The sequence below is a fragment of the Chrysochloris asiatica genome, unplaced genomic scaffold (assembly GCF_000296735.1).
Source record: "Chrysochloris asiatica unplaced genomic scaffold, ChrAsi1.0 scaffold00028, whole genome shotgun sequence".
Taxonomy (NCBI): domain Eukaryota; kingdom Metazoa; phylum Chordata; class Mammalia; order Afrosoricida; family Chrysochloridae; genus Chrysochloris; species Chrysochloris asiatica.
Genome location: NW_006408546.1, coordinates 19,886,270 through 19,907,261, shown reverse-complemented (window position 1 = coordinate 19,907,261; position 20,992 = coordinate 19,886,270). Strand labels below are relative to the sequence as shown.

The following is a 20,992-nucleotide window of genomic DNA, read 5'->3' as shown; positions in this document are numbered from 1 at the left end:
GGTGGACCAAAGACATGTACCCTTGTCGACCATACTCACACCCAGTGCACTTCACTGCTTCCCACTACAATTCATGGCAACCCAGGTAGTACAAATGGTTACTCCACTGAATTTAAGAGGGTAGAGGTTCGAATCCACCTAAAGGCACTTCAAAAGAAAGACCTGGTGATCTGAAAAATCAGCCACTGGAAACCCTGCAGGGTATAGCTCGACTCTGCCATATGAGGTACCTTCAAAAAGTTTGTGAAAAAATTCCATTCTCTTTTCATTCCATTTTCCACTAACATTTTGAAGTCCCCTTGTACATGGTGTCAGCAACATATCTTGCCATCAATTTGGCTCCGACTCGTAGTGGCCCTGTATAGGGTAGCCAAGGAGCAGCCGGTAGGTTTGCAATTTGTGGGTCAGCAGTACAGTGCTTATCCTACAGTGCCTCACCAAGACTCACCAATACATCTTAACTACTCATAAAAGTCAGATTTTACAGAACATTGCTCTGTAATATTGTTGCTGCTACATCAAGTCAGTTTTGACTCAGACATACCCCATACACAACAGAAGAAAACACTGCCCAGTCCTGCAGCATCCTTACAAGCACTGCATGCTTGAGCCCACGGCTGCAACCACAATGTCAATCCATTTCGCTGAAGATCTCCCTCTTTTTCACTGACCCTCTCCTTTTCCAAGCATTTTCCCTTCTCCATGGACATGATCCCTGCTGATAACATGTCCAAAGTAGTCTTGCCTGAGATGAAGTCTTGCCATTTTCATTTCTAAGGAGCAATCTGGCGATACTTCTTCCAAGTCAGCTTTGTTTCTTCCTCCTAACATTCCATGGTATATTCCATTTCTTTACCAACACCATAATTCAAAGACCAACATTATAGCCAATTCAACACCATAATTTTTCTTTGGTCTTCCTTATTCACTGTCCAGAGTTCACATGCATATGTTGCTACTGAGCTTGAGTCAGGCACACCTTCATTCTCAAAATGACTTCTTTGTTTCTTAATACTTTAAAGAGATCTTCCAACAGATTTGCCCAATGAAATACATTAGTTTTGTAGAAGAGGTGCAACTAAAAGGGGGAGCACTTAGTCTGTCATCTCAGAAACAGGGGGCCCTAGGACCATCAAGAGGGAAGATTATGAGAAGAACGAGGGAACATGACCAGAAAAGCGGCAACAACAGAGATGGTGGCAGAGGTGATTACAGGGAGAGACAGACAGCAGTGGACCATTGGCCCACGGACTGAGAATAGCAGCATGCCCGCTAGGTCCTTTGGATGTTTAAACAAATACATATTTACAATGTGGTATGTCTAAACACACACAAAAAGTAACGGAGGTAAGTAATGTTGGCGAAGGATGAATGATCTGCTAAATGTAAAAATGGTGATCATCTGTCCTGTAAGCGTCATTCACTCAATAGACAATAAAAGCTTTTGTTTTTGTTTTTTAAATACATTTCTTTAATTTCTTGACTGCGGCATCCATGGTTGTTGATTGTGGATCCATATAATATGAAATCCTTGGCAAGTTTAAGTCTTTTCTCTGTTTACTATGATGTTGCCTATTGGTCCAATTGTGAGGATTTTTGTTTTCTCAACACTGAGGTATAATTCATACCAAAGGCCTTGATCTTCGTGTTCTTTGCTTCTGGCAAGCAAGGCGGTGTCATCTGCATATTGCAGGCTGCTGAAAAGTCTTCCTCCAATCCTGATGCTGCGTTTCTCTTCACACAGTCCAGCTTCTTGGATTATTTGCTCAGCAAGCAGTTGAATTAAGTATGGAGAGAGAGGGTGCCATCCCTCATGCACACCTTTCATGATTGAAAACAGGATATCAAATCCTAAGTCTTTTCACCTTTTAAAGATTCAATACTTCCATCTTGCCACTAATTTGCAATGTTCTCTACCAATTGGACTGAACACGTTTGGCTTCCTAAGAGCGTCTCATCTGCAGAGTGTATTTGTACTCTCCCCAGCTGTTGGTTAACCCAAGTTCCCAACCACCAGGCGTCCACAGGAAGCAAAAACACAAGAAACAGCTGGATCCTTTGGTGGGAAAGCACAGACACTTCCAGTTAAATGGGATCTTCTACCTAACCTCTGTCCCAGAGCAGAAATTCTGTGTCCAAAATCCCTGACAAATGGCCAGTCTCCTTTAAATGAGGGGAAACTCAGTAACTGAACAACTGTTCAGCGCTTAGAGTTAGCAGCAAGAGCCTTACATTCAAAACTGTCTCTTTGGTCACTTTTATCCACTGATCCTAGTTCTCAGGGGCCACACCCATCTTCCTTAGTAGGACCTGGAAACCTGCTAGAAATGCAGACTTTAGGGCAGGAATCTACATTGGTAACAGGATCCTAGGGGATGTCTATGCAAATTCAGGCTTATGAGGCAATGCCTGTTGTTGTTATTGTTATGTGCCCTGGAGTCAGTTCCGACTCCTAGTGACCCTATACATGGTTTCCGAGGCTGTAAATCTTTAAGGGAGCAGAAAGCCTCATCTTTCTCCCGCATGAACAGCTGGTAGTTTCAAACTGCTGACCTGAGGTTTGCAGCCCAATTTGTAACCACTATGCTACCAGAGGAGCTGGTAATTAGTCTGCACACATCTAAGAGTCTCCCATAAGCTGTCTTGTTATTGCAGCTGTTGAGTGCTGTCAGGTCAATTCGGACTCACAGGACCTTGTATCTTGTTTCTAAGGAACAGCAGCTTCTTCTGTCGGAAATGAACCACCACCCTTTTCGTCAGCAGTCCAGTGCTTATCCCACAGTACCACACCAAGTCTCCGTACAAAACTTTGTTGATGTTGTTCTATGACATCAAGTCATTTCTGACTCACAGCAGCTCTGTATGGGGTTTCTGAAGGAGCTCTGGTAACAGAGTGGTTAACAGTTGGTCTGCTAACCTTAAAGTTAGCAGTTTGCAACTACCAACCATTCCACAGGAGGAAGATGAGTCTTTCTGCTCCAGTAAAGATTTATGGCCTCAGAAACCCCGTACAGGGTCACTATGAGTCAGAACCAATTCCTCAGCACACCATCATCACCACCATAGGGTTTCTGAGAGCAACTGGCGGGGTCAAACCACCAAGCTTACAGTTAGCAAATCAGTGCATATCCTACAGCACTCAACAAGGGCTTATACAAAGCCATCGGGAGATGTCAATAAATAAAATAGATATCACTTCTGACCTCACAGACAATAGAGTAGGGGGTAAGTGCTGAGTGAAAACCCAGCAATAGTAGCAACGACATGACATTTAATACGAGTTTTTAAAAAAATTCTTTTTGCTACTGAGTCATCTCCAGCTAACGGTGACCCAGTGTGTATCTGAGTGTCAGAGGAGAACTGTGCTTTGCCGGGTTTTCCATGTAAACCACTATCCCTTTCTTCCCAGGAGCCTCTGGATGGGCCTGAAGGGCCAACCTTTCAGTTAGAGGCCAAGTAAGAACTCCTAAACATGAGCCAGTATTCCTTTAAGTATGTCATAAAGATTAACTCATCTACTCCTTACAAAAATCTAGTGAGGATGTCTACTAATGACCCAAATATAAGCTGAGGAAGCGGAGATATTTAGAGGTTTAGTAGCATGCCCACAGTGAAATGACCAAGGAAGAGCAGAGCTGAGTCTATGCACAGACAAGGCACCTTATCCTCACAGAAAGAGTTAGGGAAGACACCCCACAGGAGACCTCCGAGATATGTAGGATGAGTGGGCATTAGAGAGGAGTGGTGCCGGAGGAAGGATGGAGAGAGGGAGATCATTTCCAACAGAAGAAAAAGCACATATCAAAGTCCAGAGAGAGGATAAAGCATGCTGACTACCACAAAGAAATCAATCCATCTGCTGGGAGGACACAATGTGGACCGGAGGTTGCAGATGAAGCTGAGAGGTACATAGGTCAACTTGTGCAGGGTCCTATGGCCCTTGAGAGTATGTCCTTCATCCTAAGCACACAGAACAGCTCACAGTGAATGCAGTACCTGGCAGGCTGGAGAGGGTGATTACACACAGGCACAAAGGTGGTACAGGTAGAAAGAAACACAGCAAGTTGGAGAAGCCTGCTGGGGCAACTTTCATGAGAAATGCTGTCTCTCAAGCTAGTCTAAAATGTCTCAAGTTCTCTCGATGACACATTGGGTAATATAGTTTTGAGACTTATCCTATTAGTTGTCACTTAGCTTTATTCCCATTGAGCAAGATGATTCTTAAATACAGAACTTCAGGACCAAAAAAGAGAGCCCAGATGAGTATCAAAACTGTATTCACTCACTTGAATGTCTTAGTAGAAACTTTGAAGACACTTAAAGACATTCAGATTTGGGTTGAAATCTCAGTTTTAAGTTCAACTGAAATTCCTTGAACCTACAAAAATGGTGCCCAAACAAATTAGGGACAACAATACCACCCACATCAACAAGGTACCCCCACAAAGACAAAGAGCAAAAGGTCCTACCAGAATGCCAGGCACACAGCAGGCAGGTAATTAATAATTATTTGTATTTCTTGATCACATTCTGAATGAAATCAAATACTCTTCAAACTATATGCATGAAGAAGGGGGGGGTGGGGAAGATAAAACATTCAGGAGTGAAGTAGACAGTCCCAGAGGATGAGGCCACTGAGAGTTTATTGTCCAAGAAGAAATCAACTCAACTATAAGATATCTTTCCAAAAGTATACTGTCATAGATGGAATCCAGGCCCCCCTCCAAATATTACATCTCAACTTGGACGGATGATGCTTCTCGGTGGTTTAGCAGTTATGTAATGATGCAATGTGGCAGTTATGCGATGTGATCTGGTGTGATCAACCAATAAAAGAATTAAGAGTAGGACAATGCCGTTAATCCCATACAGCCCAGTGGGGTGACATGTGATACCTTTCATTTTACAAGAGATAAAAAGGAGAGTGAAGTGCCCAGACAAGGAAGGACCTGCTACCACCATGAAAGATGAGCCCAAAGTGGAGTACATCCTTCAGATTTGGGATCCATGCCCTGTGAAGCTCCTACATCCAGGGGTTAAATGGAGGCCAAATACAAGGGGAGTCTCTAAGGAATGCAGGCCTACACATGCTGAAAGGAGACAAGGACTTTTCCCCCAGAGCCAATGTTCTGAATTCAGATTTCTAGCCTCCTAACTATGAGAGAATACATTTCTGTTTGTTAAATTATCTGCTCATGGTAGTTCTGTTATAGTAGCATTGGCTAAAACTGAACAGATTCCGGCAGTTTGGGGAAAAGATTAAGACAGTTTAAGTCATCACTGCAAAAAAGTCAGCACTCACTCAACCTCTAATGTCATCAACAAGAACACTTCTAGAATTGGTAACAGTGAAAACCGTATTTATGTAAATAATAGTCATTTCTTTTCAACTAACTTTTAACTGTGGTTATTAGGTACTACTGAGTTGGTTCCGACTCCTATCACCCTTACGTGCCAGCCTCACAGTTGTCATGTCTGATCCTACTGTTGATGCCACTATGTCAAGCCGTCTCCTTGGGATTCTCGCTCTTCTTCACGGACTGCCCACTTGGCCAAGTATGATCTTCTCCAGGGACTGTTTCCTCCTGATAACATGTTCAAAGTATCAAAGACGAAGTTTATAACTAAGGGCCTACATGATGGCAGATACCAGGTCCGGAATGCAGGGCAAAATTTGGAATGCAGGGCAAGATTTGGTCTCTCTAGGCGTTGGGTCCTAGTGTTGGATAAACACTTCACTGCTAACCACAAGGTCTGTGGTTCAAACCCACCAGCCACTCCTAAGAAACTCTACATAGGATCACTATAAGTCAGTACCAACTTGACAGCACTTAACAATAACAAAAAGCACTGTATGAGGCATTCATTAGTATTGTCATTTAGAAGACAAATTATCATTAATCACATAGGGTGACAGGAGAAACAAAATTTAATCCAGAGCCCAAACACAACCAAAAAGCAATGGGGGTGGAAACTCAGGGTGCATCCTGATGCCAGTTTTGACAAAGACTTGATCTTCCATCCCAGAAGATTCCAGTTGTGTTGTTGAGTCAGCTCAGGCACATGGTGACCTTAAGGAGAGTAGAACGCAACCTTGCCAGCTCCTCCCCACCTTCAGGATCACTAGCAAGTTGAAGTCTGTTGTTGTGGGTCCTCCTCACCTTCATGACCACTAGAAGGTTGGAGCCCACTGTTTTGACTATTGTGCCAATACATCTCAGAGAGCGATCCCCTCATTTTCACTCAAGGCTTCCTACACCTCTCTCTAATGTCCACACTTGTCAAGGAAGGAACAGTTATTGTAAACTCAAGTGATTCCTCACCTGTCTTCTTTGTCAAATAGCCCCTTCATCATCCTGTATTTACTGCTTTTAGGAGAACCATATTGATTTCCAATTCAATGGAGTCCTTTATGGAAGAAGCGTTGATAGCAATAGTAGGATTCAATGAGATGACAAAAGAAAATCATTGGCTGCACTTGAAGAATTTCACATTTGTAAAGATATTTAAAAAAAAAAACAAAGCAGGAACATAAAAGTAAATGAATACCAAGCAAGGATTTTAGTTTGACTTTCCAAGGGTGGCTCAAGGAGGTAAAAAGAAACCTACCCAGGTCATGAGGGGAGCGCAGTAGCTCAAAGCACAATGTCGGTGATTCAACTCCACCAGCCGCTCTACAGGAGAAACATGAGGCTTACTGCTTCCAGAAAGATTTACAGCATCAGAAACTCTATACAGAGTCACTCTGAGTCAGAACGGATTCAATGGCATACCACAACCACAAGATGCAGGGCACAAAGGACAGTGTAAGCGTCACAGTGTCCATGCTCAGTCCTGAGACACAAACGTCCAAGCTCTGAGGCAGTCAGCAGGATTCCGTTCTGATGGGGACTCAATGCACTGTGTGGGACTCTGGCAGCATCAAGAAGCAGGTACCATCCCCAGCGACTATGTAACATGCTGCAGAGCCTTGGATGTTGCCTGGAGAAAATGATTTAAATTACAGTTTTGTTCCCTTTCGATACAGTCTGCTGGTACAAGATGAAGAGAAACTTGTAAATCTGAAAATGACTATCAGAAAAAAACCACTAATCTTTTTATTAAATTTAAAATGATTTCCGAGAATATGAAATAAGTTGCAGGAGACTCTCCCTCCTACAAAGAGGCTGTGGGCACAGAGCACACGTACAGAAAACCTTCAATACGCCCCAAGGCTTATACTTGACAAGCACCTTAAATAGACTGATTTTTCTGCCTTATTTAGCAAGACAGGCAGAAACTAAGTCTTGCACCCCCCACTGCTAAAGACCCGTTATGGATTAGAATCAAAAGAACAAACAAAATTTAAGTTAGGCCCTCCCCTATGCATGTGGGTATTTAAAACTAAATAAGATATGGGCTCATTCCTTCAGTGCCTTGCCAAAAAAAAAAAAAAAGAAAGAATGTTGCCTAGCAACAATGAAAACAATGTGCAGGGAAGGATTGTTTGAAAAAAAGTAAGCCAATGAGTTTGTTATGGCACCCTAACCCAGATTATCCAAGGTCCAGGTTAGACCCCATCTGGCCTCATCCTGTGTGTGGGTCTTATCTTGACAACCTACTGACCTCCAGTCCATAACAACCCTTCAGGACAAAGTAGACTGTCTCATAGGGTTTCCAAGGCTGTAAAGTTTTATGGACAGATACTGCCATCTTTCTTCTTTAGAGCAACTGCTGAGTTCAAACTACCAACACTCCTGTTAGCAGCCAAATGCTTAACCATAGCACCACATTCTTGTTGTTAAGTGCTATCGAGTCACTTCTGACTCACAGCTATCCTGTAGAGCAGGGATGGGGAACATCAAGCCAATGGGCCATATGAGGCCCGCACAATCATGTGGTTTTGGGCCCTGCCAAGGCAACCATAGTTCCAACAATCATATTGTTGTTGTTGTTAGGTGCCGTTGAGTCATTTCCAACCCATAGTGACCTTGTATAGGGTTTCCAAGGAGCAAATGGTGAGCTTGAACCGATGATCTTGCAGCTCAAAGCAACCTTGCCGTCTAGTGCATTATCCCACAGCACCACACCAGGATTCTAGCCATCACATTGTTGTTGTTGTTAAGTGCCATCAAGTCAGTACCTACTCATAGCGACCATTCATGGTTTCCGAGGAGCAATGGTGAGCTTGAACCACCAACCTTGTGGTTCAAAGAGACCTTGCAGTCTAGCGCATTAACCCACAGCACCACACCAGGACACCATTAGGGTGAGTTAATTAAATGTTTTACCAAATATAGCAGGGTACTTTTTTTTTAAGTTGATAATTTTGTATAGCCCGCAAATGATGTTAAAAATTTTGGTAGTAAAAAGGTTCCTCATCTCTGCTGTATAGGGTTTCCAAAGAATGGCTAGTAGGTTTGACCTGCCAATGTTGTGGTTAGTAACCCAGTGCTTAAACTACAGCATCACATGGGCTCCCTTATTCTGACAAAGAAAGGTTCAGTAAAAATACAAAGGCCACAAATCACATCCTCAAATTCAATGACCATGATTTGGGTCCAACTGTGGCTTGTCACAGCAATACAATATACTTCTTCCTATATTGAAATCATAATTCTAAGGCTATCATTGTTGTAAGTAGGACACATGCTAAGCAAATCAGGAATCCACAGGCAACATTTCACTCTGGAGATGACCAAACACTGGGTTCCAGCTTATTCGCTCAAGGCTAGACCCTTCATTTGTACTAGAAGCAGGATTCAGAATTCTATTCTAGCAAAGTGCTAGACTAGTGAAACACTACATCAACTTCCACCTTCCCAACCTGGTTCTCTTCTACATTAGTGCTACCTTTAATTGTTGTTGTTATTAAGTGCCGTCGAGAAGATTCCGACCCATAGCAACCTTGTATAGGGTTTCCAAGGAGCAGCTGGTGAGCTTGAACGACCAGCCTTGCAGTTCAAGTGGCTTTGCAGTCTGTGCATTAACCCACAGCGCCACACAGGACTCCTAGACTGAAATACTGTGCCTTAAATCAGCCTCATTGTGGCAAGAAGGGGGTGGTTAGGTGACAGAACAATACTTAATCTACAGCATCCACAGATTCAACCTCATTTCTGATCTCTTCCCTAATTCAAATAAAGTACCGAGGCTTAATTATATAATAACGCTGCCATGCTCCCTGCCAGTCACAAAACAAACGTCTTCTCATCTTAAACTGAGTTTCTGAAAGGTTAAAAGAAAAATCTCCCAATGTGTCACACTGATATGGTGGCATTTGTCCAAGATTAAGAATTTGGAGTCAAGATCTGCCTCTTGACCTAAATGGAAAAGATCAAGTTTTGATGACCATAACTTGACTAGAGCCCCAATCTCAAAGGGGAGATTACACAATCAATGACGGGATCAACACTAGAGCCTATCTTATTGCCCAAAACTCCCAGTTCCCTGTTTCTACTCAAACAATCCTGCATATTCTATTTAAAACAGCTGAAAATCTAGAAGTTAAAAAAACAGAGACTTGATGTTAGTTTCCATCTTTTCTTTGTACAAGGTTCTATTATATTTAGCAAGAGGAAGGGAAGAGTAGGGATTGAAGAGGAAAAGCTAACCCAGAGAAAAAAGAATTCACTAACCACACAACTGCTATTTCTGGTTTCAATCTGATGTTTGCCTTCCATATTCTCTCAAGATTGTGGGCCAAGCCAACACAAATACAGGGAGAAAAGAGGTCCAGCTTTAACCATCATGGACACTCATTCTTCAAAATGACACCACATTAACAAAAGCAGTAAAGTAACTGATTCATTCTCCATCACACGCAATGTTGCCGTCCAAATTCACTCAGATAATGGAAAAGACGTGGCTTACGTGAAACAGATGTGTAACCAGTCTTCTCTTAGTACAGAGGAAGATCTATTCAGGGGAGTTGTAAAAAAGCCATTCACATGGAAATGCATTTTAACTATGAGAGCAAAGCAAGCATGTTCCTTCAGTATGCATCTATTTTATTTTTCAAAGTAGATGCAAGCTCCTCTGCATCTACTTTGAAAAATAACAGCTACCAATCACTGGGCAGCCGCCATAGACTACGAACTGTCTTAGCCTCTAACCACATTATCTTTTGTCCTATTATCCTTATAGGGAAGAAAGTACTTTCCCTTATTTTACAGATGAGGAAACATGTTCAGAAAAGCAAAGCCATTTGTCAGAGTCACTCAGCTAGTAGAAGGGGGCTTCAAAAAGTTCAGGAAAAAAATCCATTATCTTTCAATTCCATTTTTTACATGAACTTTTTAAATCTCCCTGGTATATAGGGGCACTGGGCCCAAAGCTAACAATATATAGATACTTACTCTCATACGATTAAGGGATTCACCTGTAGCTCCTTTCCCTTCTGCCACCAATGCTAAGTGCCAATCTCTATGTTGTTGTTGTTGTCATTGTCAAGTGCGTCGGTTTCAACTTATTCAAGTCCTTGTATAGGACTTCCAAGCAGTGGATGGTGGTTTGATGCCAGTGCCTATACTATCACACCATACCAGAAGTACCTAAGAACACCTAAAGCTTATTGGGGGAGTACTGGTGTGGCATCGTGGGTTAGTGTACTGGACTACAAAGTTGGTTTGAACCACAAAATTGGCAGTTCAAAATCACCAGATGCTCCTTGAGTCGTTACAGGTCGGAACAGAATCAATGGTAATTAACAGCAACAACAAGGCTTATTGGGAGTCCTGGTATGGCACTGTGGGTTAATGCAATGGACAGCAAGGTTGGTTTGAACCTCAAGGTCGGCGGTTCAAGTTCACTGGACACCCTATACAGGGTTGCTATGGGACAGAACTGATTTGACAGCACTTAACAACAAGGCTTATTGTTGCAGGAGAAAGATGAGGCTTTCTGCTCCCGTAAAATTTTATAGTTCAGAAACCCTATACAGGGTTGCTGGTAGTTGGAACCGACCCCATGGCACACAACCACCATTACTATCAGGAAGGTTTATTGTTAGCTGCCATCAAAGTCAGTCCCCAACTACCGGCAACCCCAAACACAATAGAACAAAACACTGCCCAGTTCTGTGCCACTCCCATAGTTAATTGTGGTCCATAGGGACCATTGTAATCCATAGGGTTTTCATTGGCTGATTTTCAGAAATCTATCACTAGAACTTCCTTCTTTGTCTGTCTTCATCTGGAAAACTCCATAAAAATCTGTTTAACATCACAGCAACATACAAGGCCCTACTGCTAAAGCGGAGGCTAAACAGGAAGTTGGAAATAGAAGCTGGGTCTCCCCCATGGAAGGCAAGAATTCTACCCATACACTATCACTTTCCAACTAAATTCTTCACACACATTTAATCTTCACAGTACCCCTATGAGATGGGTACTAGTATCATCCCCCATTTCACAGAGAGGAGTCTGGGTTGGCGCTGTGGGATATAATGGTCAGTTTGAATGGCAAGGTCAGTGGTTCAAACCCACCAGTTACTCCTCGGAAACCCTATACAGGGTCACTGTGCATAGGAACCGACTCAACGACACTTAACGACAACAACATTTTACAGATACGAAAGCTGAGGTTTCCAGTGATTAAGAAAAAATGTCTAGGATTTTTAGAATTTGCAGAATTTGGATATGTACCTAGGAAGCTTGATCCTATGCTATTAAGCATTAAATTTAAAAACACAAAGTTAGAAGTCACAGTGAGTATTGCATAAACAGGCCTCTCATTTCCATTTACTTCAGGAGCAAGAAGCAACTTGGCAAAGAAACAATGAGGCAAGAGCAAACTCAACCGACTAAATGTAGCTCTGCCGATTGCTCAGATAAAGAAGCAATCATCCCCTTTGGCTTCTTGCCAGCATTTCACTTTTCCATATGTGTTTGTTAAAACCCAAGGTGCAATGGCACTATGAGGAAATGGACCAGAAATGCCTTCAAATGATCCACTAGCCCTGAGTACAATTTCTACACAGCAAAAAACAGTTAAATCAAAATACACTTCCACTGCAAAGGCAGCAATCCATTCCAGAAGACACATCTTTTTTCTTCTTCTTAGAAAATAAAGCTGATTTTTAAAAGGATTCTGCTCCAGATTTGAAGGGCTGCTTTGGAAAAGTGTTGAATACTTGCTTCTCAGGTTCCTGGTTACAGAGCAGGTCTTCCCCGCCCTCTGTCTGCCTGGACCCCTTGTCTGGGTGCAGGGGCCTCTGGGTTAAGAAAAATGTGTGAGATTTATTCAGTCATGACCTACATTCACAGAGCCTGCAGCAAAGCTGGTTCGGAACCAGATTTTCCCACAAGTATAAAGCGGCTCACAAGCTAGAAACCTTGATTTTTAATTTATGGAGAAAGGCAGTCAACCAATCAAGTCAGTATCACATGACCACCTATAAAAACAGGCCAAGAAGCCATAAGCAGAGTTTGGTTCTTTTCAAATGCCCTCCATCCGCCCATCATGCTTATCTCAAAACAATCCCTTCAAATCAGCCACCAAACAGGTATCTAAATAAACACCAGGTCCTTTTATCCTAACCCAAAAATGAAAAATAAACCCCTTGATGTCCAGATGATTCCAACTCACAGCAACCCTATAGGACAAAACAGAAATTCTCTATAGGATTTCCTTGGCTGGAGTCCTAGTGTAGGTAAGGTTAAGACAAGTGGTTCAAACACACCAAGCCACTCCTTGGAAACCTGACACAGGGTTGCTATGAGTTGGCACTTAACTAGAGGGCGCTTAACAGCAATAACCAATCTTCCCAAGACTGCCTCATCTTTGTCCCAGAGAGATTGGTGAGTTCAAACCGCTGTCCTTTCAGTTACCAGCTGAGCATCTATCTAACCACTACAACACCAGAGCTCCTCATTCTATCCTGTTGTTGTTGTTGTTATGTGCCGTGGAGTAGGTTCCAACTCATAGCGACCCTGTACAGGGTTTCCAAGGCTGTAAATCTTTACGGGAGCAGAAAGCCTCATCTTTCTCCTGCAGAACAGCTGGTAGTTTCGAACTGCTGACTGTGAGATTAGCAGCCCGATTCTTAATCACTATGCTCCCAGAGCTCCTAGTGCCGGGAAAACATACGCCTTCTGACTTCTCCTAGGAGATCTTATTTATTTTAACATTCTCATAACGTATTCAGGTAACGGTGCTGCTGGCTAACTTTACCCAACTTTGTGCAGTGTGTTAAAATCTTCCCCAGGTTCACTTCTCAACCCTGACGACCTGTGTGTAGATGAACGTTCACACTAGACTCAAGCAAGGCGCTCCTTTACTCATATCCCTCCACTGGGTTCCCAGATGGACCAGCTCATCCCTGAGTAATAACGACTTTGATTTAGGGCCCAGGTAGGGGGCACTGGTAGTTTAGAGGTAGAACTCTCACTTTCCAGGCAGAAGACCTGAGTTCAATTCACAGCCATTTCATCTCATGCGCAGCCAACACCTGACCCTCAAGGGAGACTTGTGTTTTGTTATGATGCTCAATAGGCTTTAGTGGAGCTTCCAAACTAAAACAGAGTAGGAGGAAAGGTCTGGAAATCTACTTCAGAAAAGGAGTCTATGACAAGCTTTTGGATCACAATGGTCCAATCTACAACTGACCATGGGGATGGGGCAGTAGTGGCAAATACTTCAGTCTGCTCAACATAGGAGGTTGTCCTGTGACAGGCCAACTCTAATGGTGGCTAACAATAACATGATAGCCCCAGTTCCATTAGTAATGGTTCTAAACCCGGAGAACTTTTGTAAATCCCAATGCCAGTTAAATCTAAATTCCTGGAAGTGGAACTCAGACACCAGTGTTTTTTGAAAGCTGCTTACCAGCTGATTTCTCTCTGTAAGCAAAATTGTGACCCATAAAACTCACTCCATCCAGTGGTGAGATCCCAGATGGGCCACTTAACTACTAATTCCGCCTTCACTTCACAGGATGGATGAATGGATGGTCCCATGAACTTAGCACAGAATCTAGCAACAAGTTAAAAGGTCCTGCTCCCTTTATGACTCAGAGCAAGGAATTAATTCTAAGAGCTAGTGGATCATAACCATTTGATTAAACCTTCTATTTCTACTGCATTCAGGATTTTGTTTTAAAGGAAAACATGGAGGACGGATCGAAATGGAAAAGGCGAGAGAAGCAACGACAACCTCTAGTTCCGTCACTTGGGTCCTATGTCAACAGCTTTTCTTTTTTTTAAAGTTTCCCCACTCGATCCTCAGATGAAAACACACTCCTGAAAATTCCATGCAAACTGGATGCAGCTCAAATGCCAAATGGCTTCTCTCCATCTGAACCTCTGCCTTCTATTTTGCCCTAATTTCCTCAGCTTTTATGCATAACAAGCAGTTTGTATATCGCTAACCAGTAAGAATTTGTAACTCAAATGATATAACCATGCAAATGGCAATATTTGGATCCTTTGGGACTGAAGCCGTTAGTCAAATACTTAACTCACCTTACCTTACCTTAACTGTACATAGGAACCATTTAGGAAGTCTTAAAAGATATCAGTGCCCAGGTTCCAAGACTCTAGAGACTAATTTATTAATTCATCTGGAATGGGGCTCTGAGTATCTATTTACTTAAAAATCTCCCCCAGACAATTCTAATATACAGCTACAACTGAAAACAACAAGCAAAAACAAAATCCTCATCATCTATGGTATCAACTATATTTTAAATACCACCTGGAAAAAAAACTACATTCCAGAGAAAGCATAAAACGCAGGAGGCCTAAAAAGAAAGCCAATACTGCTATGAAAACTGTCCTGCCTATGTGCTTTAATTCAAAAAGCAAGTGAAATAACCAAAACTGCTCATTCCAGGTTAAAACAACTAACAATATCAAAAGCTCCCCAAAAAAGAATGAGATATGATGAAATAACAAATGTTCTTGGTGACCCGATCTTATTTATGTGCATACACAAACAACTCTGATTTATTTGGAGATATGTCTGCACAAATGGAAGACTTTAAACAGAATAAGCATTTAACCAAAATTTACTCAGCAGACAAATTAAGGCACTACTAAAGCCATCCCAATCTTGACTCTGAATTAATCTTATGCATTTTCAAGACTTGGGATTGAAATCATTTTTTAAAAATATGTTTAAGTATATAAACTTATCATCACATTAAAGAAGACAGAAGACATACACATGACAGTACATCTCATGGGTTCTCAAGTGAGTCAGGTGTCCACCCCAGGAGGGCCACCACCTTACCTCTGAATTTCTTAGGTGGATTGTTAAGATCCCCGGCTTCTGGCTGTACAACACAGCGATCATCTACCAGGCTGTGGGTAAGACAAAGACAAATGCTATAACAAGTCAAGCCTAAGAAAATAAATCCCAAAGTATCAGGTAAAAACCAAACAAACATCGCAGGGCTTTTCCTGCACAAAACTTAGCCTGACACCTGTTCTCCTGCCAAGGAGCTGTTGATACTAGAGGTATATCACAAGGTCCTGCTGCTATCGTGGGCACATTAATCTACTGCTTTCGGCGGCTTCTTTTGCTTCACCACACCCACGATGGATTTGTGCACAGTGTGCAATACCAGTGAAGTCAAGAGGCAGGCTGGGGTCTGGTCATAGACCCCACTAGCAGTAGCTGAGTGGTGCCAGACAATGTTTTGTGGTCCTGGGATATGAGAATGAATATGAGATGGGGTCCTGCTCTTAGCCGCTCCAGAGTCAAAAGGACAAACCAGAAGGAGAATTATATTTCAATGACTGTAAGGAGTCCTGGTATGGTGCTGTAGGATTAATCATTGGACTACTAATCCCAAGGATGGGGGTCCAAACCCACCAACTGCTCCTCAGAAACCCTAACTGACTTGACAGCACATAACAACCAAGAAAATAAAGGAAAATGTGCAGCCAGAAATGAATTGTGCCCAAAGGCCACCTGAGCACCTGCTGGCAGAGGTGGTCCTATTGAAAGCGTTGAAAAAGAGATGGGGGTTGAAGGTGAGGGAAACATTTTCAGATGGGAGCATGTGAAAGAATTTTGTGCTTCAAATGCTACTAGTGTGGAAAAGCAAAAAATTACAAATAAATTACAGTTGTTAAATGCCAAGTCACTTCCAAATAATACTGACCATATATATAGGGTTTCCAAGGCTTTTAAATCTGAGGGAAAAGAAAATCACATCTTTTCCCCAAATAGCCACTACTGGGCTAGAACGGTAACCTTGTGGTTTGCAATCCAGTGCTTGTCATATGGACCCACGGTGCCAAATTTACATGAATATCCCGTATTTAAAGTCCTGTCAAGCCAAACTAATTTGCACACTTCTTCTAGAAGAACCGTTATAAAATATAAGAAAAAGTTGAACAGATGAGGAAAGTGAGGCTCTGAGAAGTTAAATGGCTTGTCCAAGATCCTAAAACTGGCATTGTTAACCAAACACCAGCTGCCACGAGTCAATGCCTATTCATGCCTATTCTGCCGTAGTCAAAGTACAGCTATGCTCCACAGGATTTTCAAATGTCTGATTTTTTTAAAAAAGTAGATCACCAGGTCTTTCTTCTGAGGTGCCTCTGGGGGAACCGTAACCTCCAACCTTTTAGTTAGCAGCCAAGTGCATTAACCACTTGGACCACTCAGGCACTGCTGATATAAGGTAGGGCTGCTTCATTTTCCAAGGATTTCTTCCATAAATCGACTGCTGCCTCTTATCCCAAAAGCAAGATCCCAGTAAATACCCTGCCTTTACTCTTGCTGCTCCTTCTTCCAAAATTCCCCTGCACCTCTTAAACCCCTGCCTATCTTTGAAGGCATAGAGTCAGAGTCGCCACCTCTCCCATGAAGCCCCTCCATCAGGTATTTCCTGCTCACTCTACCTTTTCTCTGGTGTCCTCTGTTCCTTGCGGGGCTGAAAGATACAAATGGTGCACTAGACTAGAAGTGCCACAAAGGCAAGAAACTGCTTTCTGGACCAAAAGATTCCCAAAGCCAGCACATATGCCCACCTGGGTGAGATGCTCTGTATCTATTTAGTGGGTGAATCCAAGTTACCAGAGTAGCCCACAAACTGTTGCTTCCTTCTGCTCCAAGACAGAAGGCCTTACTACATCAATAAGATGGTGCAAAAAGCACAAAAGAGCACAGCCTTGATCAGTGTACATTCCATTTTACTTCTATGGCCTGAGCTGCTAAGCAAAACATCAAAAGCAGAATGTGCACATATAAAATCCCCTGCAAGAATGATTTTATACTTGGGTTTTGCATTGATACGATGAGCCCTTGAGAGTACAGATACAATAATGCTACCCCCAGATCTAATATAATACTTGGGGAAGGGGGTCTTAGAATCTCCCCTAGGCCTGATGATCTACTTCTGAAAAATATGCCATTGAAAACCCTATGGAACATAGTTCTACTCGGACACACAAGGAGGCATCATTAGTCGGAACTGATTCAACAGCAACTGGTCCTGGTAATATTTGAGGGAAACACTTGCAAAGCAAATAGTTCGTACCTCATGCGAATTTTAAGAAGAGATGCCCTGGAAGGAAGGGAAGAAGGTAAAAGTAGATACTAAAATTTCAGGGGTTGGTTTGGCAACTACCTGGAGGCAAGCTTGGTGTCTGGGAGGGCAACAATGATGGTAAGAGAAATCAGAAACACAGAGGAAGAGTGGTGAGAAGGAAAGACAGGCAATATGGTGAGGCTAAGGTTTAACAAGCATGCAGATAAAAGCTATGAGCCGTCACTGAGGAGTGTGGCAGTCAGATTCAATCAGAGAGGGAGGTGGTCGGGAAACAAAGGCAGGACAGCTAGTTCTACAGGGGCACCAGAGTCCCCAGTCTTCTAGACAAATGATGGTCCCTGTCCAATACAATTTCATCTCCATCAAAATGGCAATAATACTAGTGATGGTGGTAGTGGGGTGCTGTTGAGCTGGTTCTGACTCAACGCAACCGTGTACAGGGTTTCTGAGGCTGTAAATCTTTATGGGAGCAGAAAACTTCATATTTTCCCATGAAGCAGCTAGTGGATTTGAACTGCTGATCTTGTGGTTAGCAGCCTAATGTATAACCCACTATGCCACCAGAACTCCTTGCTAACACAAGTACTCACTTTAAAATATTGTTTGGCCATTAAAAGGGTGATGTTTGTGCAGTACCTAACACAGCGCCTGGCACATAGTAAACACTTACACTTTTTGGTTGTTGCCGAAGAATAGAAAGAGGATGAAAGACTAAAATATGGGAACAGAAAGAAGAAAGGAGAAGCACAAGCAGCAGAAGGCCTCTTTGCCAAAAGCTACAGAAAAGAAAGTGCGAAGGGGTGGTCTACAGTGTCAAGAAGTCCGAAAAGATAAGGGCTCAGACAGTCACTGGATTTGGTGACCCAGCAGGCATGCATGGCTTCTTTGTATCTATGACTTTTGAAACCGCAATTTTTATACAGTGAAAGCACTGGGCCCTTTGAGCTACAAATTTCTATCTTGAATAACTTGGTCCCAGAGCCTGTATTAAGGAACTCTGGTAGCGTAGTGGTTACGAATCAGGCTGCTAATCTCAAGGTCAGCAGTTTGAAACTACCAGCTGTTCCGCGAGAGAAAGATGAGGCTTTCTGCTCCTATAAAGAATTTACAGCCTTAGAAACCTTGTACAGGGTCACTATGAGTCGGAACCGACTCCATAGCACATTACAACAACAACAACAAGAGCATGTGTTATGCCCAGAGCTTGGATCATAGAGTCCTGGTGTGGTGATGTGGATTACTGCGCTGAATTGCAAGGTTGGTTTGAACCGTAAGGTCAGCGGCTGAAGCTCATAAGCTGGTCCTCAGACACACTATATAGAGTGGCTATGGGTCAGAACCGACTCAACGACACTTAACAACAACAACAGAACATGCATTAACCTGAATGAGGGCCTGGGAATACGCACTCTGCACAAAAAGCAGAAAACAAGTATACTTAAATGATGGCCTGGCACTTTATGATTAGCACTGGACCACAAACTGCAAGGTTGGTGATTCAAGGTCACCAGCTGCTCCTCGAAACCCTATAAAGCGTTGCAGTCAGTCGAAACTGACTCGACAGCACTTAACAACAACATGATTACAAAGAAGTTGCTCACTGCTGTGAAAATGAAGTTCTTGGAGAAGCTGTTGGCCTTTTATGCGACAGACTCGTGCCAAATTCACCAGTGCCACCCCAAACCTAACGACTCTTTGCTACACAAAGTCAATATAATATACTTCTTTTGTGACTCTTCTGGAGTTAACCATCTTGATTCTCAAATTATAGCATATTATGGGTTATATGAAGAGGCTTCAAAAGTTTGTGGATAAACTATCTTTCCATTCCAGTTGTCCATGATCTTTGGAAGCCCCTCAATTTCATACCCTTATAACAGTGGGTAAAGATACTTAAAAGATCAAAATTCTGAATTAGAGAGCTTTGTGCAATTTATAATTTCAGAATACATACAGTAATTTAAACTAGGAAAAGTTCTGGTTCAAAGAAAACATATATCGAGCAAAGAAGTTCTGGTCTTTACTTATAATATCAGTAAGTCATTATTTTAAACAAGAGGTTCCTCAAAGCTAAAAAGCATTCTTTTTGGGGTGTGTAAATGTTCACCTCAAAATTTTATTCCATACATTTAGCACTTTTCCTTATATATGAAAGAAAGGGAAATTATGTAACAAATTCGGCATTAATGAGTTCTAATGAATGAGGCTTCACTTTTCAGAACTGTCAGAAAATGATGCTTTATATGAAAAGTTAAACTTAGCATGAGCATTGGTATTCAGGGCTTTAACCTGTTCCTGTAAAAGTTAAGTAAAATGGTAATATTCATATCTTAGAAAAATCAGAGTTTTAAGCTGATGTCATGATGTCTTAACAAATCCTGCTACAGAGAAATCTTAGGCTCTTACCCCAAGGTGCTAATAAATCCATTTGTCGATCCCTCCGCATACAGAGAACAAATGTCTCCAATATGTAGGAAACTAGACATCTTGTCAGACATGTCTTTCTCGAGAATCCTAGACAAAGTAAAATATGCAACGTTGTTAAAAAAAATGAAATGCTCTGAGGCGAAGGAAAAAAAAAAAAAAATCACCAGAGTTGGCTTAGCTTAATTTTCCAAAGGGCTCTACTTAAAAGTCACATTTAAATATGAGTTTGACAGGCAGGCACTTTAAATGAGCCAAGTAAGGGCATATACAACATTTCCCCATCCTACTGCCACTACCCCACCATCCGCCATCCGCCCTTCACTTTAGGATATTCCAAATACAATAATGTTTGTTTCAAACAAACCCACACCTAAATCATATTCTACAAGTTGAGGACCCTCGGTAATAAAAACAGCAGGAGCTCAACCAAGAACTTTGCAGTAATTAAGGAACTGGAAAGTCTGATTTATGAAACATTAACATATTCAATTATCCTCCGGGAACATTAAGTCAGAAGGAAACACCTGGTATGAAACTTGAGTCAAGCAAGCCCATGGTGCCTAAGCCAAAGTATCAAAGCAAAAAATTAAAATTAATAAGAGGAAACCTGACAACAAATACCACACAATTTAACAGTCTTTTAATACTTCATGAAAATTCTCTTTCAGTGTCTTTCCTTTTCATCCTCTTAACAGAAAACAAAACAAAAAACACTTCTAAACAGAGAAAAGAACTTAGGCAGCACCTGATCTAAACCATTCACCAAGCAGGTAAATATGATAATAAGGGATGAGTGGGTAAGAACCCTGCCAGGAGTAAATAGCTAGTTAGTGGTAGTCCTAGAAAATGCTCGTAAGTTCTAGAAAATCTCAACACAGCCCAGAAATCACTGAACAGACACACAAAAAAACTATCAACAAAAATATTGACATGATTCACAAAAACAGCTTTCCTTGGGGCCATAAATATTGAGGAGTGGGACCCATATTAGAAAAGCTATCCTGACGTTTATACAACAAACTCAGTTATGTGGGAAGACAGTATGCTGGGGCGGAGTGCAGCTAATTTTCCTGTTTTCCTCAG

At 42.1% G+C, this 20,992-nt stretch overlaps 1 protein-coding gene across 2 annotated transcripts in view; it reads right to left on the bottom strand.

Annotated features, from left to right (window-relative positions):
- ITPR1 (inositol 1,4,5-trisphosphate receptor, type 1) overlaps window positions 1-19,980 on the bottom strand; it is a 437,331-nt gene extending 417,351 nt beyond the window's left edge. For both annotated transcript variants that reach the window (XM_006846621.1, XM_006846622.1), the window contains exons 1-2: window positions 19,889-19,980; window positions 15,211-15,281 (exon numbers count right to left, since the gene is read on the bottom strand). In XM_006846621.1, the coding sequence (XP_006846684.1) occupies window positions 15,211-15,281; window positions 19,889-19,980 (163 nt within the window). The remainder of the gene's footprint in view (window positions 1-15,210; window positions 15,282-19,888) is intronic.
- Window positions 19,981-20,992: the final 1,012 nt, after the last annotated feature.